Source organism: Ascaphus truei, chromosome 5, assembly GCF_040206685.1.
Source record: "Ascaphus truei isolate aAscTru1 chromosome 5, aAscTru1.hap1, whole genome shotgun sequence".
Lineage (NCBI taxonomy): Eukaryota > Metazoa > Chordata > Amphibia > Anura > Ascaphidae > Ascaphus > Ascaphus truei.
In genome coordinates, this window is record NC_134487.1 from 274,691,418 (window position 1) to 274,717,281 (window position 25,864).

Here is a 25,864-nt window from a genome sequence, read left to right on the forward strand (position 1 = left end):
ATCCCTTTGTATGGATTAACTCGCTCTCCCGGTCCCTATCTGCAGGACTGGGAGGATAAGCCTCTAGCTAACCTATCACCCCAAAGAGATACCTGTAGGGGACATTTATGTCAGTCTCTGGCTTGTGTCTGTTGAAGGGCCACCCTCTAGCACATTCAAGGTTCCGCTGCACCCTGGATGTACAGGGTCTGGCTTCTGGGTATCATTCTGACAGCACAGTCCTTCTGTGCTCAAGACCACTGTTCCTATGAGTCTCTTGCTGGCAACACAGACCCTCTATGCTCAAGAGATCCCCTGCAGTACAAGCAGGAGACTTTTCTATCTGTCTGATGAGACAGGTGGTGACTGGTTTATTGTCTGTAGCTGCAATTAACCAGCTCCCTGCTGGACTCCTCAGACCAATACAGGTTTTCTATTGAGGCCCTTTTAGACAGGGGTTTAAGGCCCCGTCTCTGTCACGTTTTAGAATATTTGAATATAGTGACAGAAGTACTATTTTTATTGGTAAATAGACGGAATTATTTTGAATGCTTGTATTTTGGCATTTTGACATGTTACATAAAGTTCGTAGCATTAGCTATAGTCTTATAATGTTAGATGTTTTAGGATTGTCTTTGATATCACATACAGTACACCAATGTTTTAATCATAAACCAATAAAAAATAACTTGAGGGTAAATAAAGGAAGGCAACTCCACAAGAATTCTGACTCCTGACGCAGCCTTGAGCGAAACGCGTAGAGTCCTGAGAACAGCAGAGCCGAGATTGAGCATCCACAGACCTGGAAACCCGAAAGTGACATCGCGCGTCACAAGGGGACGCCTACGCGGTTCTGGCGGCGGTGAGATTTAAAGTGCTCCTGCTTTCTGAGGCTCATAGCCTAATTGTTATAGGCGCTTAAAATTGGTGTACATTGTTCTACATATCATTTAATATATAAAAGTCCAGATTATCTGCACTATTGTGCATTTCCATTTCTCTTTTCTATATTGAGGAATTCACTGCAGGAGATAAGAAAATAAATTCTTCACCTCCAAAACCCTCCCCCCCCCCCCCCCCCCACTATACCATAAAGTGTGAAAATGCTAATTTTCTAATGAAACAATGTTAGTGCGAGAGGATACATGGCCATAGAGGTGGCACTGGCAGGACCCTCTGGCACTGAAATGGTTAATATTCCATGAAGCCATCTTTCCTTTGTTTGGGAAAACTTGAGCTCCATGAGTGGAGCTTATAACTTACTGAGCCAGATATGCAGAAGTTATTCTGCGAATATCCTTGGTAGTGCAGAAGTTATGTAGCGCTGTTCGGCAACTGCCCCTCGTCCACTCTGAATCGATGCGGATACTTTCTCTGCAGCTGTCCCTCGGTGAGGGGTTGCTTTATAATGCTCTGCAGCTGTGCCTGATACTAAGGGGTTATGGAGAAATGATCTGCAGTGCACATTTGTACTTTGGTTGTAACGCAATGCTCTACAATGCAGGTCCCTTTGGTCCTGAGGGTGCTGTTGGTGGCATGTTCTGCTGTTCTCTAGAGAGAATTAAAATAAAACTACTTTGTACTTTAAATCTCAGACAATAGTGTCTGCGGCATTTTCCATAGTAGCATGTGGTTAAAAGAGGGTCACACGGTAGCCTTCTCAAATATCAGGACGAGCAGTGCCAAGCAGTACCTCTCTGGCCCAGAATGGGTTTAATGGATCACCACTTTAGCAGTGATGTAGTGTCTGCATACCACACATTATAATGTCATTTAAACTGCTTCTCCTACGCATGCCTCATTTTATGCAACTTTTTAACTCTTACAGTCATTGAGGGTCTAGCATTGCATCACTCCTCTGCAATGGATTGATGGCACTCTAGCATTGAAGGGCTTAACCATTCAATCCCTCTTACACAGATGGTTTCTACCACAAGAGTTAAGAATGCAGAGGAGAGGGAGTCATCCTTTATTCTATGTGCACATCTGTTTGGCTGTTGGCAAGGACATGGGAGGACTCAGTGGGAAGGAATGTTGGGCTGCTGCTAGCACAGGGAATTTCGCTGGTCGGGGATCTGGAGTTTCAGGCTGTGAGGGAGCTGATGGATAGCAGGTTGCATTGAAGACATGAATGTTAAAATGTTTAGCTCAGGGAACCAGCTGGCCCTAGTTTAGATGTCACAGATTGATCCACTCTTAGGCTGCATTTTATAACAGCTATTGCCTTCTAGTAAACACTGCCTTACACTAGATTTACCCCCAATTTAAGCTGCAATCTGGTCAATACGGAATATGTACAGGTGGTTCTCGCTATTCGACGGTCCGTTATCCATCGAACGGATAACCCGACGCTAGATAATTCACTCCGCTGAGCGCATTATCCGACGTCGGAACAGATTATCCGACGCTCACCGCCGCAAATTCACATTGGATCTACAATCCGACGGCGGTTTGCTGGGCGGATTCCGGCGGATACCCGAGGACCGCCTGTACAGTTAAACTAATAGTCTGTTTTTCTGCAATCTGGCGCTAGTTATCCTACTTTTAGCCATACGAGTCTCAGGCCACTAGATAATCTGTGACAGCTCTAGTGGGCAAATCATTTCTCAACCCCTCCACTGCATGAGGGACCAGAAAAGCAGTGGTTTGCAATGCTTTATCACCCCACCCCCCGGCAGTGAAGGAGTAAAAGATCGTGTGAACAAGAAAGTGTATGTAAGATGGCCACCTAACTCCCGCTGTACAGAGCTTGTCTGATTCTCTCTCTAACATACCAGCAAAATGTGCTCAAGAGGGAATGGTAATAAACTATAACACTATGTCAATAATGAATGGCACAGGTTATCAGGAGTCAGGTTATTATCCCGAAGGCTATTAGGACAGGGAACATTTTTATAATGGTTATTTGTTTCAATGAGAGAGGTGATTATACATTTCATTGTCTGCATCAGAATTTGTTGTACTTGGGAGAAAATGAAGGTGCAGTCCACTTAGCATGGTTTACATGAATTTCAACAAGTAAGTGCTCTAAGCCATGTATTAACGTAACTAAAATACTTAACCCTTTAGTGCCAAAGGAGACTGTAGCACAATGCTTAGCAATAGCTTGCAGCTCCTTTGACACATTCATAATTTAAGATATATGTTTAACAGCTATATGCCAAAACACCTCACTCCACACAACATGAGCAAAGAGTACTTAAACATACAGTGCCATATTTACTAAGAAGTGCTGCTCAATAATGCACCTTCCCGGCTGGAAGACACCTTACGGTCCAATTGAAATGAATGGGTTGTAAAAGGCTACATTGACTAATCAGAGTTCTGTACCCGAGGACACATTACAGCTCATTCACTTGAAAGGGCCAAAAAGGTCCATATTTACTAAGCCGCTCTGAAAGATGTCCTACCGTTGCTTATGGACCACAATGCACCTGCTTTTAGTTCAACGCTAGCTTAGAGAATACATTTCACGTCTAAATCCAGGATTCTTTACTTTACTGTGTGATGTGCGTGTTCCGGGGTAATTGGACAAGTAGATCCAAAGCCAAGGTGTACGCGTTGAAGGTTTGCTGTTGTCCCACATCATGAATTACAAATAAAGGACTATTTTTCTGCAAGACCTGTTCCTCCTTACTGCTGTGCGCTGCACACCTTGGCTTTGGATCTACACTCTACTACAGCTGCACGCTTTGGAGGGGAGACTGGGGAAGGAAAGAATAATACAGTGAGTACTACACCTGGGGCTACCTAATGAGGAAAGAGGGGGCTGTCCTTTGGCAACCCACTCCTACCTTCAAGGTACCTTATGCCCACTTAAAGGCACAGTACCAGAGTAAAATTGTTATTACCCAGCTAACACTCCCTTCCTTCAATATAGTCCCAGCACTTTCTGAGCACCATCACAAACATACAATTTAATTGGACAAGTACACTGGCCATATTGCAACAAAAGGTGGATGTCCATCTCCATTTCAAACATACCAGCCCGCTAACTCCGTGTCAACAGTTAGTGATACTGCCCTGGTTTTTTAAATTCCCATTTGATGGTCTGTTTGCAGCTTTGGTATGTTGTAAGCGAGAAGGTGCACTCACAATTCCAGCGGTACATTGCCTCGGGTGCTCGGATATCCCCCCGGTGAGGCACAGCACATACACGGGTGGAAAAAACGGCCCTCCAGTGGACTTTGCAAAAATATATATTGAAATGGTGATAAAGTGCAAGGTCGAAGGTCCATGATATAACAGAAACGTTGATTCTTTATCACCATTTCCATATATTTTTGTAAAGTCCACTGGAGTGCCGTTTTTCTTTTCCATCGTGTATGTGCAACTTTGCTATAACAGAGTAAGGCGGAGATTCACTAAGGTTCTTTGCAGGACAATGCACCTGATCCGGCTTTTTCTGCCAGTCAAGTCAATGGCAGTTCACACTAAATTGGGAGCTTTAATCCGCAATGCAGCTTATTAAATCTCCTTCTAAGATCTGAAGATAGACTGGCCTAGATCATTATCACATTGTTGACCTGTAACGGGTATGCAATTTGCCTTGAAGTTCAGTGACATATATGCTTCATGCTCACTGAGCATAGGCGCGTAGTAGTAATATGGTTACAATTTGTCGGGGAGAGTCTGAACTGAGCTATTCCCAGAACCAGAGCAGCAAAATAATATGGTCTTATTACAGTGCTAGAACAGTTAAATTACAGGGTACAGGATATTTTGGTCTTGATGATCCTCTTGGTTCCACATTGCCAGGCAGTTTGTTTTTCATATTTCCAGTCCCCATATATTTTCTTGAGTTGAAATTGCAAAACTTTAGTATAAAGTGAGAGCAGCTGTTGGGAAACTGGACAGTCTGAGCCCAGTTCTGGCAATCTGAAGCCAAGTGGTTACCCTAAGGACATCACATCTGACCAGGACCAACAAGAGTTTCTTTTTCGTATAGTAAGGTTTTGATAGCTCTGAACAAACATTATATATATATATATATAGAGAGAGAGAGACCCATTAAGGTCGAAACAGCTGTCTGTGGGTGGTTTTCTGGGTATGCACCTTAACCCTGGCTGTACTCAAAACTGTGACCATGCAGAAAGCTTAAGCCTATAGGGAACCATGTTAAAAATGGTTTTTGAAGCAAAAAGTGGCACTGTGTGCTCATTTGCATGTCATTTCCCAGAATCCCTTGCTGCAGTGGAAGTGCTGTATGCTGGGTGATAATGGAGAAAGGTGGGGTTCCAGACCTGCCTAAGACATGCAGATGAGCATACAGTTGTATTTACATTTATTTTATATATATATATATATATATATATATATATTATATATAATCTTTTGTTGGTCTATTAAAATATATACAAACTTTTACCCCACACTATGGGTACTAGAGTTTGGCAACATATCAGACATCAAATGTGACATTTATATTTAGATTGTGGGCAGAACGTTCTAGTTTGTTGTACTCTGTTATTAACGTTTATAGCACTGGAGACACTCACAATAACACTTCAACACTATTTATGTTTAAAAATATCCCGGCCACAAACACATAACATAAGAGACCGCTACTGAAGCACAAGAGTTTCCCCAAATGATGCATAAAAAGCAGTCTCAATATTTTCATTACATTTCTAAATTGTATCTTATTACCTTTACGAATACATCTTTGACGGCCTCAAATCACTGAGAAGGAACACTGCGGTTTTGTCTTTTTTTTTTTTTTTTTAAAGAAGCGCCTATCCAAAAATTCGTATTTTATTTATTTTCTACTTTATGACACAGGCAAGCGTGTAACATAGAGCAAGTGCAGTGAAAAGAGGCGCGTTTTTTTTTAAAGTTTATTCTTTGTATGGAGTTTTACGCCGCAATTTTCGATTTTAAGTTATGTCAAATTGTCCTCGTTGAAAAAGAGGCATTCTGGGTAAACCACTTAGCCATCGGGTCAGGCAGGACCCCAAGCAATCTCCAAGGGAGCCCTCGCCATATGCCCATACCACAACCCACCTCCCCGCCCAACCCCGGCCTACCAGTCAGGGGTTAACCCCCTCCATTGCTAGAGCGTCTCTGCAATGCTTGGTACGCTACTCCAGCAAGAAAAGGGGTTAAAGTCCTGCTCTAACACTCCATTTTTGGGTAGCTATAAAAAGAAAAAGGAAAGCAAAAAAACAAAACAAAAACATTGTGCCTTGAGATTAAAGCTGGTATCGTATGCCACTCTATTCTTCTTAGTTTTCAATAAGGGGGAAATAGGTTGAGTTTGCAGTTGGACAGGTAGAGTAAGGGAAAAAGAGAGAGAGAGAGAACTTGTGAGACAATGAATTTCAGAACTAGTGGTGACACACTGTGCTTCTCCTCCATTCGTTAATTTTGTTGTGTTGGTCTTAGCACCGTTAATAGAATTTTCTGTCCTAAGTTAGCACCTTTGCCGCCCCAACCCCCCACGAGAGACAAATATTACCAATTAAAATGTGAAAGAGGAGAAACAAAATAAAATATAACACGATAAAATGAGACAGAAATCCATTGATGTTGCTTAGACGATCATATCTTTATCCACGTCCTCTGCAAGAGAGAAGCATAAATGTTAGCCTCCGTAGATGGCAAAGAGGCTGAGCAATTTGTACATGGACTTTCAAGGTAACTACACACACACACACACACACACACACACACACACACACACACACACACACACACCACACACCACACACCACACACCACACACCACACACCACACACACACACACACACACACATACAATCTAGGATTCCTCAAGATCCTTATGTGCTCTAGAACTTTGCACTACCTTTTTCGTACAGCGGTGTAGGGCAGGGGTGGCCAACTCCAGTCCTCAATGCCACCAACAAGTCAGGTTTTAAGGATATGCCTGCTTCAGCACGTGGCTCAATCAGTGGTTCAGTCGTTGACTGAGCCACCTGTGCTGAAGCAGGGATATCCTTAAAACCTGAGCTGTTGGTGCTCCCTGAGGACTGGAGTTGGCCACCCCAAGTGGAGGGCTTCTGTTTCAGAGATAAACCAGATAATCTGGTAGTTGTTACTGCAGCACGTGAATGGACAATACTGCAAACAAGGAGCAGAGCTAGGATGAAAGTCTGAAGCTTAACCAATAGACCTTAATGTTTGCTGGCATCTACAGTATACTGATTGGCTCCCCTCTGTCAATCAAAAGCTGAGCAAAGGCAATGGCTACATTTTTCCTCTACATATGACTATATTTTTAACATCTGGGTAAAAGGCATAAACCTGCAGATATAACAGACATTGAGCAGGTTCTAGTTGCAACAAGTTATGTTATTCGTTGAAATGTGATGGTGCAGATCGGGCAATATTGTACAGAAACTCAAATTGACTTAAATGTGAGTTTCCGTTCGATAGTGCCCCAATCTGCACTATTGCAGTTTACTGAATAAACCCCAGTTTTACATTTTCTTTTTCCAACCGATGTTCTTTTCTGGCTTGTGTATCTAAACTAGAATGGCTGGTTGGCTGCATCTATATCTCTACTTTACCAGCCTCTAACAAGGAGGTTCCCAACACTGAAATATATTAAACATGGATCATAACATTTAGCCAAAAGAAATATCTTTGCTTGTTATCGGGAGACTTTTGTTAGTCTGCTTGTTCTCTTGTGTGATTTTGTGTGTGTCCACCAGCCTACGCGAGGTGACCCAGTACTCACGGTCCTTGAGGCCAAAGCACTTGGCCCATTCGTCCAAGCCAATGTATTTATCGTTGTCAAAGTCACACTCTTCGAAGAAGCGGGTTGTGCAGTGCTCCATGGGGATCAGAGGAGCCCGGAGAGGGGACAGCTCAGTGTGGGACAGGTATCTGTAAGCATGAAGTAAGAAGAAAGAGCTTAACGTGGGACAGATATCTATAACGATGCCATGAATGGGGATAACTCCAAGCGATAACAGTATTTTACTGTATATCAAAGGTCATACCTTATACCAGCTACCTTCTGGTCCTAAGACAACAGCTCTACCAGACATTCTACATGGAAGCCTCATACTATCTATCTGTTGTATTTCTTTTACACTAGAATCAACAGGCCACTCCGGAATAGGCTTAGTACCATCAGGTAAACTGTTGCATATTACTTATAGAGGTCATTTTTGGATAAATAAGGCACAGGAGCACAGGTGAGTGGGTGCTTATTTGAATGACTTTAAATGGTTTTCAGTATGCCACAGTTATTATAGTTATTTTGGAACCCAGACAAAGCTCATGGCTAGGGACACAATGTTCCTATGTAACTCCAGGTACAGTGCTTCATGCATACATGTATTACATACCCATCAATGGGGTGTTGGTCCAGCTGTCCGAACTGCCAGTGCACGGGGAAGATGTACATGTTGTAGTTCTTCTCAAAGTCGCGTACCAGCAGCTCCATGGAGTGATCTCCAGCTTCCAGGCGCTTCTCATTTTCGTGGATCTTCTTCACCTGGTGCATAAAAATACATAGACCTTGTTGGGCATTTGGAAGGAGACGTGCTGGAAGTACAAGCCCTCATTACCAGCCCTAGCAGTAGCACAATATCAAAAAGAGCTGAGTCTGTATTTCAGAGATTATTATAGCAATGTGACAATATTACTTTTACTGCTTCCATGACCTTGTCTGGATCCATATTTGGGAGTCCGGAACACATTTTTGGCCCTGTATTTATTAACTGCTATTAAGCACCTTAGTCATTAGACTAAAGTCATGGTTCTGAAACTTCGCCCCAGGGAGCCCCGCTATATCATGTTTTGGGAATAATAAATACACTTGCAGAAAGTGCAAGACCCTGAGGAGAGTATTTAGAACCATTGCACTGGAGAAAACCGTGTAGGATCTGAAAGATAGGTCTGCTAACTTTATATTATTTTATATATATATATATATATATATATATATATATATATATATATATATATATACTGAGTTAAGTTAAGGTGAGTAAAAAAAAGTGACAAAAACCCTCCACAGGAAAGCAAGCTTAAGCCTATAGGGAACCATGTTAAAAATGGTTATTGAGGCAAAAAGTGACACTGTGTGCTCATTTGTATGTCATTTCCCAGAATCCCTTGCTGCAGTGGAAGTGCTGTATGCTGGGTGATAATGGGGAAAGGCGGGGTTGCAGACCTGCCTAAGACATGCAGAGGAGCATACAGTTATATTTGTATATATATATATATATATATATATATATATGTTTATATATATATCATAGTTACCAGTCCGTAAACGAATAAATGAGACAGCATACAGCAAGGAGTAATCCAAAAGTGATGTATTCAAAACACACTGTTACACGAATGCCAATGTTTCGGTCCCACAGGGCGACCTTCCTCAGGACCGAAACGTTGGCATTCGTGTAACAGTGTGTTTTGAATACATCACTTTTGGATTACTCCTTGCTGTATGCTGTCTCATTTATTCGTTTACGGACTGGTAACTATGCTGTTTATCTCTATGGGACTAGCATCTGCCTTATGCTTTGTATCAGTGTGCTGACTGGCTCTGTCTAATATATATATATATCTGTTAGGAACAGTAGGTAAGGCCAGAAGCTGCATTTGTGTTAAACCATCCATTTGTCTGTAATGGCCTGCTAAGATTATGTAGTCGACCTTTTGCTGAAATATAATTTCTCATTTATTCAGCTTCTGCCAAAATACATTTCCTCTCTACTTGCTAAGATACTTTTTATGTTGTCAGCTTCCTGCTGTTTTAATCAGTAAACAATAGACTAGTTCTCTGAGAGAGTCAAAATCACCTCACATAGTTGCTAGAGAAATTCAAGGTTTTTTGATAACGTAGACAATGAAAAGGCTATGTATTTCAGACAGTGCCTGTATTGGGAGAATTACGCCCCAAGACCATTCCACTAATATGTCCCGCCCCTAAATCACGCCTCTAATCTAAATCGCGCCCAGGGTACACCTACGTTACGCCTCTAACCAAACCTTTCTTTTTTCTGTATAAAAATCTTTACCCTATGCTTAATAAATGAGACAAAGGAATTTGAAACCTAGCTTGTGTTTCGTTTCGTTTGTTTCCTGGGCCTGTACGTTTATCAGATTGGAGATAGCAGTGCCAGGACGTGGTAAAGCTTCCCGGGGAAGTCAGCAGCGTGGTGCTGTGTGTTCGTGTCCAGTCACAGACGCCTCCAGCCCTATTGGCAGGGCAAGGTTCCTTTAATTGCTTATAAGGGTTCCATGTAAAAATGGATTTCAGGCAAAAGGAGACACATTGTGTGCTCATTTGCATGTCATTTCCCAGAATCCCTTGCTTAAGTAGATAGTGAAGCACCATATGCTAGGTGATAATGGTTAAAGGCAGGGTTGCAGACCTGTCTAAGACATGTGAATGTGCTCACAAGTGATATTCTTTATTGGCTTTATGCTAACGGTGGAGGTTTTTTGTCGCCTTTTCACCCACCATAACTTAAAATATATATAATATAGGCACTCTTTAGTCGAGTATGTGCTCCCTCATTATTATGTTTGTGAATGATAACCTATTACCCCATGTGGTTACTCACCCGCAGTTTCTGCTTCTCGTTCAACAAGTTGTGGTCCTCGTCACGCTCATACAGGCTGACCAGAACGTTCTTCAGCCAGTCACGCATGCGCAGGGGGAATTCGGTCAGCTCGGTGTCCACACAGGTAGGAATGTCTGTAAGAACACAACAGAGAGGGTTAGAGATGTGAGCTAACAGGCAGGCCACTTAGACACTGGGTTCTCAACTCCATATAAGGTCTGTCTTAACTCATCAAACCTAAGTGATATCTTGTTAGCTCATTGTAGGATGTTCACAACTAACTAAATGGAAGAAAGACTCTCGTGGCAGTCAGTTCAAAGGTACTTGCACCTTAGAGAAGAGAGCTGCCCAGTGACTAACTGCAGTATGCATGAAATTAACAGCCAATGGTGACCGCAAGCAAATATGGACAGGCATTTGCCCATGGAAAGGATTTTTAGTGGTCAAAAGAGGTTTCTTATAATGTTCACAAATGCATTGACAGATATATAGAATAAAAGGGGATAGGTACTGTAGATACAGGGGACAAATCATTGGTGCTGGGATTAGGAGTATCAAAGAGATATTGCCTCACATCATGGAGTTTATCTTTGTATTCTCATTTTTTGACCAGATCACATAACATTTTAGTTACTGAACAGCTATTTATCAATGTGTATGGACTATGGGCAGGGACAATAATAAAGGCAGAGATGGTATTGACAACTGAGGGGAACGACTTTGGGTAATTTGGTCACAAAAGACTGTATTGGCACTGCGTGTGGTTAGGTCTCCCTAGCCTGGCTACAACTTACAGAGTGAAGCAGGTACAGGGCCCAAGTTATAGGTTGCACTGAGACCTGGTTGTATCCAGCTCTCTCATTACTAGAGATGAGCGAATCTGCCCAAAGCCATTTCCCGGATTCTCTCGCATTTCCCTAGCCCCCAAAATCCATTTAGCCGTGAAAAAACCGCAAAACGGATTTGGTCGGTTTAATCCGCGCAGATTCATCAAAAACTGCCATTGGATATAACCCGTGGACGGATTTGTAGGATCCAACCCGCGGATTCAGCAATCCGTTGGCAGATTCTTTAGAATCCACCAACAGATTGCGGAATCCGCAAATTGGATTCCACAAATCCGTCCACGGGTTGTGTAATCCGCAGGGTGAATTGGTAATAATGGTAAAAAAAACGTGGATCGCCCTTTTCAGGTTGATCCGCTGTAATCGGTGGACCAAAGGAACTGGCCGATCCGCTGCGGATCCAAATCAGCCCCAAAAATTCGCCCATCTCTACTTATTACAGGCAGGAATCACATAATGCAATCACTGGCCCACTTTGGTGTTTGGAGTCTTAACCTCCAGCCAGATCCTTATACGGCAGCCTTCTCAGCCTGCCAGACTCCATAAAGAGCTGACTTACAGAGCTTCCTTTGTTACAGCAAGATTCTCTATTATTCCACCCCGTGTTGCTCACACTCATCATTCAATACAAAGATAGAATCAAGGAATACTGTGCAGGTATCTGTAGACCTAAAGGTGTTGAACATAATGCTTCCAAGAAGAAGAGGCAGGCTAGGACAGGTCGTTGTACCTAGGGACGGCCGCATTGCTCTCTGTTTCACTAAACGTAAGAGAGCTGAGCCAGCAGGAAGGCTGAGTCTGTGCAACTGGAAATCACATCTTCCCCCAAGGAAATTGCACAGGCTTAAACCAGTAAAACAATACACCGACCCAACAGCCTAAGGCTTCCTGCAATACTGCAGTGGAAAATCTGAGTACGCAGTCTACTAAATTCACAAAACTGTAAATTCTAGTTTTGTAATTACCCCGATGGTGTCTGAGCACGCTTAAACCAGTCGGGAGGTTTATGGCTAGTTTTAAAAATGTTAAAAATAAATGTGATTTTAAATATTTTTTCATCTTTTGCATCTTTTAATAACCATGCTTGGTTTGCCAAATTAAGAACAGTTCTGTGCCCATGATCCGCCTGCAGGGTATGGGAGTTAAAGAGAACTTAAATATAATTCTGGTTGTGCATCCATCATTTTGTCTTAGACTCCTTTGTCTCAGAAAAGTTATGAGAGACAAAAAAGGTATGTGCCCTAAATGTACTTGAAGTGGACAACATTAGTATTGCAGAAAATTAGCCTTTTTGCAAATCCCAGACTGCACCCTATGGCTCAAAAATTCCAGGAAGGAGGGCGTATTTTATTTCTCTGAGCTGGGCTGAAGGAGCGGCTAACGGAGTAAAGGTACTGACTCTGAAAACAATGGACACGGATATTGAAGCAGGTGAACCTGGTTCAAATGGCGGTGTCAGCTCCTTGCAACCTTGGGCAAATCGCTACGTGATAATGTCACTGCCTTTGATGCAGATGAATCCAATTCAAATCTCTGTGGAAGCTCTCCGTGTGACTTTGGGCAAGTCATTTTATCTCCCTGTGCCCGAGGCACTAAAATTAGATTGGAACCTTTGTGTGGCAGGGACCCATTGTGCCTGCAAAATGTTATGTATTCAGTAGCACTGCATACACAGCCAGCGCTATATCAAAAAATATTATATTAAAGTGGTTCAACTTTAGTTGTTAGAATTCCAGTAGTGAACCGATGAGCACAATGGGTGTCATATTTTAGCATTGCTCAAAGCATATAGATTAGATCTTTTTGAATGCATATATAAAGACTCACATTTGCAGGGTCCAATGTAATCTAGATGCAGTTTATGGCCTTTCTTGGTCCCCTCCAGGGTACATTTGGTGGAAAAGAAATGGCAGGAAGAGTCATAGGTCTTATTGTCGGTGCCGCAGACCTGCAGAGAAACATGAGGATAATGGTCAGGTCCATCTATCACTGGATGAAGCTGGGATGAGGGGTATGTTCTTTACTGCTGTAGGACCTAATTATTACTGAGACAAAAAGTTACTCAATACTGGGCCAATGGCTTCAATTGAAACGCCTATGTTAATCTTTTATTCTCCTCTTCCCTCACTTGATCATTGATTTCACCCTATTGATTTCCAGTTTGGGCTAAAACCTTCAGTATTGGCGAATGATATACTGTACGTGCTCCTTACTAGGCCTCCACACACAAACTTCCCCTCGCCTGAATAGTCTGAACTTACCTTCTCAAACTCTCCCACACTGGCAGGGCAGGTGGAGGGGTCTTGGCACACACACATGGGAGTATTGCTCTCATCCACCTCACACACCTTGCCATGTTTGCAATGATGGTTCAGACATGGATCTATGAAGAAGAAAATAAAGTTAAACACTTAAAGATGGATTCACTACTTAGGTCAAATTTAGATAAAAAAATAGAGATAGATATGATTGTAATCACCCTATAACTGTGCAACCCACGGTCTCCAGTTGTTTTATCATGTTTTGGTATATTTTAAAAGTATGACCCCAAGTTAGTGCTTTGTGGAAATCTCGCCACTTTCCACATATCCTCCTCTTAAGTTGCTCTTTTCTTAACTAATAGAACCCACAGAACAGTACACAGAATGAGGAATTGTTGCAGAGGCAGGGCATGCCTCTGGGCAGACTAAACCAATACTGGGCAGACTAAATCAATCATAAAGACCCTTTCCCAATATAACCATATCCATTCAATCTATTAATTATTAGCATATTTAAATTTGAAAAACCACAGTCAACGAAGAAATACCCTGGAAAATACAATTAGGTAAATGATCAATAATAACAAATGAAGGTTATATCTAATCAATCAACTGTATGGTGTATTTCATATTGTGTGTTTTTCTTGTGTTATCCTGCACTGTGTATGTGCCTATTTGTCTGCAACGCAAGTTATGTAAGTATCTTGTATGTTGTAGGTAAGTTGTGATATTGTTTAGAGCTTCTATTATGCTGTGTCTATTTTGTATTGTGTGTAACATCACTGCTTAAATTACATTATGGACTATGAGCATGACATGATCTCTTTACATGACATATTGTGTGGTCATGACATCATACAGTTTTTGTGGGTGCATGGCATTGCACTTTAAATGTCGTGTAGTAGACCTGTTCTTCTTGCAACATGGATTCTTGCATGTTTACAAGATGTGATAGTGAATGTTTGAATGATTTAATATTGTGTTACATGTTTACACGTTATCGCATGGTGCATATTTGGTTGGTATTAGGGAAAGTGCTGTGCTTACTCTCAGGCACAATTTCCTCATCATCGTTAGCTGGTTCATCAAACTCCCCAACCTCCACCTGCACGGGATTAGCTCCCAGAAGCTCCTGCAAATGAAAAGAACACCCATGTAACAAAGGTTCTAGGTAGCTCATGGCCAGAAAGGAGAACGGGAATGTATTTTTACCTCTGTCACAACATCTTCGATCACCTCTTCCTCTTCTGGGAGAGCTTCCTGCTGCTGTTTACAGAAGGGGAAAGAAAAAATATATATGTTATTGCCTAATGCACAACCTCCACTTTACATTTTAAAGGGTTATACTTCTACTTTAAAAGTCATATAAAATACTCACAGGAGCAGCTAATGCTTTGCCAGCCAGGCATAGGACGAAGAAGACCCAGACTCTCATTCTGCTGCCGGACCTTGAGAGAGATTTACATCTATTAGTATTAGACACTAAGGAAAATAGTGATTCTGTCTTCTCAAGAAACACTAGAAGGTCAAGCATAGACAGAGAAAGTTTGAGATATTATCACGAAAGCTAAACAATGGGACAGTGAGAAGCATGGTAATAAAAGGAGCATGCCATGAATTTGTACAGTGGCACAAGTGCAGAGCTGAAGTCAGATATTTGCTCTACATGGTCCTAAAATGCTAAACTAACCAGATTCCCAGGACCAGGAGCAAAAAGTAATGGTTTTCCAACAAAAATACCCTGTCTTAGTGTAACTTAAAGTGGGGAAACTCTGTTAGGATGACAAATGTGAAATCAGGACTGGCTGATCTTGTCCCTGTTGAATTGGTGTGAGGTGGACAAACTAAATATTGACCTATCCTGTTAATATATTTTGATCGACTTGCATCCCAGATGTGAAGCTGTGATTGTCTCTCAAGACAGTATTTCTTTTGGACTACTGCCTAATAGACCCTGTAAAGTAGTCAACATTTCATGTACAGCCAGCTAACTTCCTTTCGTCTTATTTGCTCTAATCATGCCTTCCTTATTTTTGCACAGTCTCGGTGCTGAGGTCACTCCAACTCTCTCTGCTTTGATGAGTGTCTGGGTGGAAAATTACAGCCATTGCTGGTAGCATCATGTTCCCACTCCTCCCTCACCCCTGATCCATCTAGGCTGGGGCTCCCTGTTTTATTTGGACGTTTCCCGGCAGTAAATACATGCAGTACATTCCCCGTGGTCAGAGTAAGGAAATAAACAAGATTATACAATCAAGCTTAGATCAAGAAAGTATGAAAACATATTTGCAACCAGAAGCAAAACTAACTTTAGGGCTGTAGGCTCCCCTCCAAAATAATTAAGACACCTTATTAAAGAGATGATCTAAAAAACCCATCTCCCCGTCACAGCTCTTGGATTTTATGCAATAAGGTGCTAGGGCATGGTTTACAATACACCCTAAAATTCAGATGCTTTTGTAAAAAATCAGGTGGAGTTCTAACCTCCCATAATCTCCTTGTCTTTTTACTCAATTAACAAGAAATAGTGGGTAACAGAGACATTGACAGCGAAAAGGCACAGTCACAATAAGGATTAAAAAGGACAGAAAAGAGTATAGTCTATGATGCTATAGAGCGATACAGACATACCCCACATTAACGTACGCAATGGGACCGGAGCATGTATGTAAAGTGAAAATGTACTTAAAGGGAAGCACTACCTTTTTCCCACTTATCGATGCATGTACTGTACTGCAATCGTCATATACGTGCATAATTGATGTAAATAACGCATGTGTAACAGGCTCTATAATCTCCCCGCTTGCGCACAGCTTCGGTACAGGTAGGGAGCCGGTATTGCTGTTCAGGTCGTGCTGACTGGCGCATGCGTGAGCTGCCGTTTGCCTATTGAGCGAGATGTACTTACTCGCGAGTGTACTTAAACCGGGGTATGCCTGTATACTGTTGGCCTTTCAACTAACCCATACCCTGCGAGGAAGGTTTGCAATGCATTGATCTGCAATGCACTGAAGGTGTTGTAAGCTGAATAATGACTTAAAGCAGCAGTTCAAGCAATATCATACATGTGTGTTAAAAAAACAAAAATCAGTTCTGTACTATGAGAAAATACTCGTAACATTAAAAAAAATGTTTTAAAGACATTTTTAATGTTTCTAATGTAGGAAGCATTCCCAAAGTGACAGCCCCTTCCCCTTCTGATAGGCTCTAGCTCTTGAGCCCCGCCCTCTCTCTAGCAGTGAACCAATTGTATCTAGCAACTGCCCAGTCAATCATATTCCAGGAACTACATTGCCCAGAATGCTGTGCAAGAACTGAATTAAATAACCCGGAGCAGCTTAGTTAATCACTTGTCAGTGTGCAGATTGTATTGATGCACATATTGAATGGGGAAAAAAATGTATATCTTTTTTTTTTTTTTTTTTTTTAAACGGCAGCTTGAACGGGAGCTTTAAATGTCCCTTCTTGTTTTAACGTTTTCAATGCATTTGTCAGGGAAAGTGTAGCAGAAGTGAACTGCTGATATTTGTCAAATATAACTGATTAAACTTCCTTTTTTTAATAGGAAAATTAGGCTATTACATGATTGAAACCTAACTCCGGAGTGTCTACATATAAAATGTGTCCTAGTCAATTCCAAGCTGTAGGTGCAGTTCACTTTTTAACCTCTCAAGGTACTAAAGGGAGAAAGGGGCTTTAATAGTATCTATATCTTGTCCTTATAAGAGTGAAGATGACAGGCTCCAGAATCGTTAGACTGCAAATATATGTACAGTATGATTAGAATTGACAGGTCACTGCTTTTCTCTCCTTATTCGCTGGAGGCCCCCAGCAATGAAATGAATGGTTCTCATCCATGGAGCCGACACACAGAGGTAAAGAACTTTGCGTGTTTTGGTTGGAGGGCTCTGAAGAGCAACCGTGTCCTGCTGCAAACAAACCTCAGCCCATCGTGATCTCAGTGAAAGGAAAAAACAAGTTTATTTCAGAAGAGTAAACTAAACTCATGAAAAGAGAATTATTCCAGAGCCTAGTCCATTTGTGGAAATTCTTAGCTTTGTACATTTCTAGGAAGGAGTAACACACACACTGGATAGCTTCATCGTGAAGGAAGAACCAATAGAAGAGGTTAACCTATTCGGTATTGGCTTTCATAATGATTATAGACATGCCCTTTACAAGTGCAAGTCTTTCTATTCCCAGTCATGCCTCACTCCCTTGAGGAGTGATCACATCCATGGGTAAGAGGTGGCTCATTATGTGCCCATTAAACTTACTCAATCTCTCTTCTTCTCATTCCCTCTTCTTCTTGCATCCAAGTAGATGAAAAAGGGGGAACATGTGGACAAAATAAGCTAATCTTCCTCACAATAATGCTCTAAAATATATACAAAAATTTTTTTTTTACATTTTTTATAAAACATTCTTCTTTTATATTTATAATGGCACTTAGGGTGTTACTATTAAAGAATGTGCCACTAAACACTATTAGCTTAGTATCTTAAATTAACAATTTTCCGCTGTCACGCCATACTAGACGTCGCTGTGTAGTGTTCATGCGTCAGAGAATATTATCTGCTGTGCAACATGCGGAAACAAACGCCCTTTCAGCAGCGAAGAAGTTAATTTATTCTCCAGTGAGCTACAGATGTGATTTCTCAGGCTCCCCCAGCTGTTGTCCAGTTGTTGTGTCAAAGTTTGTCTCCCAATGCAAGGGAATGAAGGAGCAGGAAATTGACCTTGGAATAAAGCCCAATAAGAGTCCACCTGTGAAATAGACTTGTGTATGCACAGACGTCAATGCCATATGCAGCAGTGAAGAGAAGCTAGCAAATGTGCGGAAAAAAAGCTTGGTTTGGGCATCTCTTAAACAGCACGGCGGTGGATCACACAGGGGTCAGGAATCAAGGTCACAGTGACGAAAGCTACAATTTAGTTTATTGTGCATTGTGTATTTTAAAGTGTCTATGTAACAATAACATGGATTTAGGTTCTGTAATTATACTTTGTTTACTCAAGTTCCATAAATCCAATGTAAATCAGGTACATCATTGACTCAAAGGAAAAATATCCTTACAATGGCTGTGATACTCCTTTGTTTATTACAAATAATTCCCCCACACTTCACTCTATTGGCCAAATTATCTCATTGATTGTGATTGTGCTATATATACATATTTTTCCATCTTCCCTTTTATCATCCAAACAATGATCTGTTTGCCGTCAGTACAAATACTCATTTTTCAGACCAAATGTGGCTGTACAGTTGTCTTTGCTTTGGGTCTTGAGGAATGTTTATACCTTTCAGATGTATATTGTAATGACACATTCTAGTGCCACAGACATGGCATTTTGTTTAATAACAGAGCACTAGTCTAACCTAGTCACTGTGATAGATTTTTGCAGAGAATTGATTTGTCCGTCTACCTTGGTAATACTGTATGCGGGTGGGACTCCATGCAACGTTCTGATGAGGATACAGCACACAACTTTAACTCCTCGCTGGTTTATGCACAGCATAAACGGTGAACATAACGTGGACTATGTAAGAAGCCACTATATTCTGCACTGTGCAGAAGTATAAAACTGACACAATAAATCCCTGCCTCATGTGAGATAGTGATTTTGCTAAGGATGAAGTAACAGGAACATACAACTCATGGTTAGAGATGGGAGAATTTTTTTTGGGGGGGGCAGACTTGGATTTGCCTCGGAATGGCCTGTTTCTATGGTCCGCGGATTAGTCTCAAAAAGGGCGATCTGCCGTTTTCTGATTTTTTTCCCCTCTATCACTGATAATCCACATGGCAAATTAATAATCCACGGTCAGATTTAATCTGCACTGAGATTAAATCCATGGGGGGAGAGAGCAGAAGTTTAACAATCCACAGTGTGGATTTTGGATTCAACATGGAATCTGAGTACGGATTGTTAAAAATCCACCCAGATTGTATCCAATGGCGGATTCAGATTAATCCGCTAATTTATTTATTTTAGTACCCAATACAAGGACAGATTTTGATAAATGGGGGGCGGCTTAGGTCTAAAAAACGGGGAAACTATTTGGATTGGTTCGCCTATCTCTACCCATTTCTGTGTACAGGAGGGCCACGGGCATGCAGCGGGTTCCGTTCTAAGGGTCCGCCGCAAAGCTTAAATCGGCGGAAAGCGGAACCGACGATTTTCGGTGTGTGCGCATGCGCAGACCGGCAATTCGCCCATGTACGCATGCGCAACCTCGGAAAACCCCTCATTCTGCGCATGCGTGACCTCGGGCCGGCCCGTTCTGCGCATGCGTGACCTCGGGCCGGCCCGTTTTGCGCATGCGCAGACATGGTGGGCCCCTTCTCAGTACCACCGTATCGGCGGATCGGCGAAAAGCGGGGCCTTGCTGTAATTGAAAGAACTGCAAGCTATCCAGGAAGTGTTTGCTTCTGACAATTAAATACAAAACAGTTGAACTTAAAAGCAATTTAGGTGAGCAAAAATGAGGTAATTTCCATAGTCAAATGACCTAAAGGCCTTGAAGTGAGGCCAAAAGTTAGCAGCAGCAACTACACTTCCCTTTGTCATTTTCTATTTTCCTAAATAGATGGACACCAATTTTATCAAAAGGTTAATCATTTATCCCTGAGCTGCGTATTGTAATAGAAAATCTGACTGTAAACTACAATAGCCAAATAATGGCCTTGGAATCTACCAACTGCGTTAGAATTTGCGTTACAGTTGAGGTGCAGAACAAAAATGTCATTCAGAGGTGTCAAAATAATCCTAAAAGCTGAAATTGATGGAAGTCTGTCCATGTTGCTGAGCATGTCCAAACACAGTGAGGTCCTACTAATGAAGATGTAACAGGGCAATTTAAACATTTTTAAAAGTTGAGGTCCCTGCAGAAGGCAAATGTTAAACTATAAATATATCCTTATTGACTAATTGTTAAGAAACTATAGAGAGGGGGAAAATAATATCATTCTGTTTTACATCTATCTTTCCCCTGCTCACTAGTTATTTAAGAAGAAGATTAAAGCAGTAATCTCCCCCCTTGTTCATTATTCACAGAATTCAAACCCGGGGGTCCCCCACTATTTTGCGTCGGGCACCCCTGGTTCCTGTGACACTGTTTAAGTTGCCAGTGTTCTTCCTGGATATTCAAAAATGGCCACCACGATCAAAATACGTTGTGGCTGCTTATAGCAGGGGTGGCCAAATCCAGTCTTCAAGAGCCACTGACAGGTCAGATTTTAAGGATAACCCTTCTTCAGCACAGGTGGCTCAATCAGTGGCTCAGTCATTGACAGAGCCACTGATTGAGCCAGCTGAAGCAGGGATATCTTTAAAACATCACCTGTCGGTGGCCCTTGAGGACATGAGTTGGCCTCTGCTGGCCTATAGGCACACAGGAGAAAAAAGGATTTGGAAGGCATTTTGATTTTACTAAAGGGATAGCGAGAACACTGGCAAATAAAACCTTAAGTATCTCTGGAATTGGAAGTCCTCGGAGCTAAAAATTGCGTTGTTTAGCACACCCAGGTTCAAATTCTGTTAAGAAAACCAACTTTTGGCAAAAAAAGGTGGTGGGCGGGGGTTAGAAGAGAAATTTTCTGCTTTAACCATTGAGTGCCGCAGGGGTCGCGGTATCTGAGTGCCATGGCCTCGTGCCAATGGCCAAGGAACAGTGAAATCACGTGACTGCGGCCGCCATTTTGCCAGAAACGGAAGAGGAGGGTCCATCCTCCTCCGTTTCCTCACTGGGCAGATCGTATTGGGAGCTCCATGGAAACATAGAAGACGATCTAAGTGGCAAGGTTGCCAGTTCCCAAAGGGTTGACACACCATTTTTGTCTGATAAAATCCATTGCCAGATATGCCAGCATTTCACCCATGGCCATTAAATTGGGAGGTTCGACCCCACCCCAATTACATCAGTGCCTCCTCCCTAAAATGATTCTAGCCATGCCCGCATGACATCACTAGCCTCAACCAATCCCTGCCCACTAGTCTATAATGCACAGAGGCAGATGCAGCCCCTTCATCATTCCTCCTGAGAGCGCATGGCAGGCAGGTCTAAATTGTCATTTGGAGATCTAGTAATAACCTGCCTCAAGGTGGAAGGAGTGTGGAGAGGGATATTCATTTTATACACACTGCTAGCAATTGGGAGATGCAGGGGATTGAGAGAAAGGAGGGAGATTGAAGCACAAAATTGGAGTCTCGATCCTAAGCATAGAAAACAGCTCTGTCCTGCAAGTAGGAGAAAGTGGGAGTTAAACAGCAGCAGTTGCCATGTAAAAACCCTGCTGCAAGCTTTGGGCCCTTTTAATTTAAATACAAATAAATATAACATTTAAAAAAAAGCTAGGTAAATGTTTTTAAAATAGATAAGGTTGGTTATCACATGGTGCTCAGTAGTAGGTCATTTTGGGGGGGGGAACTGCCCCTTTATGGATGTTGTTTACACCTACTTTGCTAGAAAGTAATTGCAAAAAAATGGTAAATGTACAGAACAAGCAGAGAAAAATAAATAGGGAAAGATAAGGGTAGCCCAAAGGGGTCAACCAGATGGCATCAAGACCCTTATTTTTTACTGTCCTTTTTAATGAAGCTCATTGGCTAGGGCAGGTATCTGGGCAGACTGGCTGTTGCCTAGGCCTTTAGCTGTGTGCTTAGCTGGCTCCTAATTGGCTGATTTTCTTCGGGACGTTCAGGTGCAGGAGTATATAAAGGGGTGTTTGATAGGAGCTCAGGGCTGCTCCCTTTGCTCAGCCAGGAGGGAACAAACTGTCCCAACCTCCCCATACCTTGGCAGAAACAGTCATTATATGGCTGGTTTGTGAATTTTATGTGTATTAAGCTTTATATTGTAATATTAACAAAAAGCATACAAACGTTTAAAGATGAACATAATAAAAATATTAAATAAATAAATTGAGTCATTAGTCATGGTTAACCCTCTTTATGGCCATCACATAGTTGGTGGTATATATCCTCTTGTTTAAGACAAGGTATGGTTTGGGTTATGGCAGGGTCCAGGTTTTTTGGTATGGTATGTTAATTATGGTTTTGTGTTTTTATTACGTTAGTAAATACTCTGGCCTTTACCTCCATCCTGGAGTCAGGTTCCAGTTAATTAAAGAGTTGGGGGACAGGGAAGGGAGTTGTACGGGCTTTGAATTTTCAAAATAACTGACATAAAAATAAAAATCTAAGAGGCGAGAGAACTGGTTCTGAACAGCTACCCCATAAAAAAGCAATTAATAATTGTGACTGGACATCACCCGGCTGTTTTTGCTACACTGGACCAGACTGGAACAAAAGCAAATGGACAAAATCAAGTTTTCAAACAAAGCTTCCTACTGTCACAAAGTTTGTTTAGAGCATGCCAGGCCTAGGCAAAGAATGGCTCTGATCAGCCTGCAGAGGAGGCTCTCACTGTTACCATAGCAACAGGCATTCCTCTGTGCCTGAGTAATGTAAGAGGGGAGCCAGGCAGGGTGGAGCAAGTCTGAAAAGTTGTTTCTCTCCCATCTAACATCACCCCCCTTTCTTTTCTCCAAGCCCACCCATCCCCCACTTTCTGCTTATGTGGCAGACAATGGATGCGTTACTTAACGCTGCAGAGTTCTGCCAAACAACTTCAGGGCTATAGTTAACAACTTGACGCTGCTGTCACAATTCTTAATACAAGAGATTTATGTCATATGTCATTGATATTACTATTATAGATAGAGGATGGGACAGTGTTTATTACTATTAATGTCATTGATGGCACCACCATTATGCGCAGAACAGATTATAGACAACAGATATAAATGACCCCATTACATTATGCAGGATCTGAACAGAAAATGCATGATGCAGTCAATATGTTAAACTGCTCCTTTAGACTTTCTATCATCTTCACAACAGCAATTGATTAAACTTAAAGGAAGGCATTGGGAAAAATGAAAAGGGATTAAGACGAATTTATGATGGGCTCTTTTGTCCGAGGAATTTATCACTGGAATATAGATTACCTGCTTTGCTGCCAGCACATGTTCAGAATATTTTAATAACATTCCTCTGATAAGAACATCTCGTGACAGCCCAAACACGACTCTTCCTATTAAAGTTCTCTCTCTGATTTTGCTAGATATTCGAGTTATAAGGACAACCCTCTCTATTTCTGATACCCCGAATCACTGAAATGTAAGAGAGATGTAGGGGTGACGTGCTCAAAGTGTACTTTAAAGGAAACCTAGTAACGTAAATGAGCAAATGAGCCGCATTCATAAAGTAAATTCAAATGAATCATTTTATTACTAAATAACACGTGCATGTATTTGTGTATTGAAGAGTAAAATATAATTTTTCTTCCTATCTGAGCGCTGCTTATGAGGAGTTCTCTTCTGTGGCTAAGGGAAATCTTATTAGTGACGATGTATTTTGCTGTTTTGCTACTTCCACTTCTTTGTTTATACAAAATAGGATTTACCGTTAAATGTAAGAACATAAATATACATACAAAGTTAAAATGGTGTCTAAAGAACTTTGTCAACATGTTAAAAAAAATGTATGGTACTTTATTGTTTTATAAGAACACCCCTTTTTCACATAGCATTCACTATGGAGGCAATTATTGATTGGGAGAAATCCCCCTTATAAATCATCTCATCCAAATGAGTCTTAATATGGGAAGTCTATATTTACAGTCATGGGATAAATTGATGATTTTGGTTATTGGAAATCTCCACCGAGCTTTATTAGTATACTGCTCTGTAAGTGTATGAAACACTATGCTCTGGTAAAAGTATAACGTGCCTGTAAGGCATGGAAATATAGCACAAAAGAATAGACGCAAGGTGAAAGTTAAGACATCAACTCGGATCCCTAAAGAGAGAACAGGACAAGACAGGAACATTGAAACGTTTTGTATCTCGAAAATGTGAAATACTTTTTTGGAATGTGAGGGCAAGACCTCAAATCTGTATAAATTCCCCATGAAAGGAAGCAGCTGTTTCTATACACTGGTTAGGGTACTATCACAAATGTGAGTGGGATATTATAGAGGGTGAGACCATGACCAAGTGTTCTCCTAAGTGAATTGTTTAGATTCCAGGAGTTCTCATTCTATCATGTCGGTCACGCTTCTGATATCTTAACACCAAGGAGTACTTATAAGTGGCAAACAAACACAAAAGCCAGAGAACCGTGCCTCTGAAAGAGCTGTTAACCCATCACCTAATCTAGAGGTATAAAATCTTTATACGCAATGCTTTTTTTTATATAAAAGCAAGCGAAACAAAAAAACATGCCAATGGAAGTTCTAATTAAAACTATTACAATGCAACATTTAATATTACTAAGAATAATTTTTTTTAAGTTCGTGGTATATGGACTTGTATTAAAAAAAAACATTAAAAAAACTCAATGCATGTCCTTTACTTAGAGACAAATAAAGATTAGTAGCAAGTATCATTTCATGTGCAAAAACCAACACAAAAAGACAAAAAAAATCTAACTACAATGTATACTAATAGTCATTGAATTAAGGACATCCCTCTACATATGCCTTTTTCTTTTTAGGCTCCTAGTGATAACCACACTCCACTGTGAACATCACCTGAAAGGTGTGTGTCTTCTGCTGGAGCAATCCCTGATCCTGTACTGCTTTCTAAGGGTCCTAAAATGACATAACATCCCACCAAAAATAAACAGTACTGTACATATCTCCATTCTAAAGAGAATGGACTAGTTGCAAAGTTTTGGGATGCTTTGCTATTGGAGGGGAAAGATAACGCCAGCCAGTGAAGTTTTACAGGGATGGAGGGTACAGTAAAGGGTATTTCATACCTCGAGACGAGAGGAAGAGTGCTTCAGGCTCCTTGATGATCTGAAGAAAATCTGAATGGTTCAGAATAAAGTCAGCAGGCAGCAGAGCTGTGGTGGGTTGGACTGGGCTGTGTCTTTCTCTCTGTCTCTTCCATTCTCTTTTTTTTCTGGTGGGCTGTCCTAACCCCATTCTGCTCCCCCTCCCAATCCTATTCTAAGGACACAGCCAAAAATACAAAAAAAAAAAGCCTGCAGTCTTCAGACCAGAGCAATCCACAGAGCCTGCAAATCTTAGAAAAGGAGGAGGTTGGTGTAAGGGAGAAGGGTGATGCGGACTGGCACTTAGAGCACCAGTGTACAGTAACTAGGCAAGGCGTAGAGATAAAACGTTTGCAAGAGAAAAAAAAACAAATGTAGGGTATG

At 41.5% G+C, this 25,864-nt stretch overlaps 1 protein-coding gene across 2 annotated transcripts; it reads right to left on the reverse strand.

Moving 5' to 3' along the window:
• Positions 1 to 5,717: 5,717 nt before the first annotated feature.
• On the reverse strand, positions 5,718 to 25,613 carry SPARC (secreted protein acidic and cysteine rich). Of its 2 annotated transcripts, none has more exons than XM_075602130.1 (10): positions 25,463 to 25,613; positions 15,012 to 15,081; positions 14,846 to 14,899; positions 14,681 to 14,765; positions 13,634 to 13,755; positions 13,200 to 13,320; positions 10,528 to 10,661; positions 8,296 to 8,444; positions 7,680 to 7,828; positions 5,718 to 6,540 (listed from the first exon to the last, which is right to left on the reverse strand). In XM_075602130.1, exons 2-10 carry the CDS (start codon positions 15,066 to 15,068, stop codon positions 6,512 to 6,514), a joined length of 900 nt encoding a protein of 299 aa, XP_075458245.1. In that variant the 5' UTR covers positions 15,069 to 15,081; positions 25,463 to 25,613; the 3' UTR covers positions 5,718 to 6,511. The 2 variants fall into 2 exon arrangements, with proteins under 2 accessions (XP_075458245.1, XP_075458246.1); XM_075602131.1 differs by lacking the exon at positions 25,463 to 25,613 and adding an exon at positions 25,233 to 25,267.
• Between the last annotated feature and the right edge of the window lie 251 nt (positions 25,614 to 25,864).

Bases quoted from the DNA above. Each gene is read 5' to 3' on its own strand.
- SPARC (XM_075602130.1), bottom strand. From the start codon at position 15,068: ATGAGAGTCTGGGTCTTCTTCGTCCTATGCCTGGCTGGCAAAGCATTA. The intron at 14,900-15,011 runs GTGAGTATTTTA...TTCTGTAAACAG, and splicing joins GCAAAGCATTAGCTGCTCCT to CAGCAGGAAGCTCTCCCAGA. The intron at 13,756-14,680 runs GTAAGCACAGCA...TCTTCTTCATAG, and splicing joins TGAGGAAATTGTGCCTGAGA to ATCCATGTCTGAACCATCAT.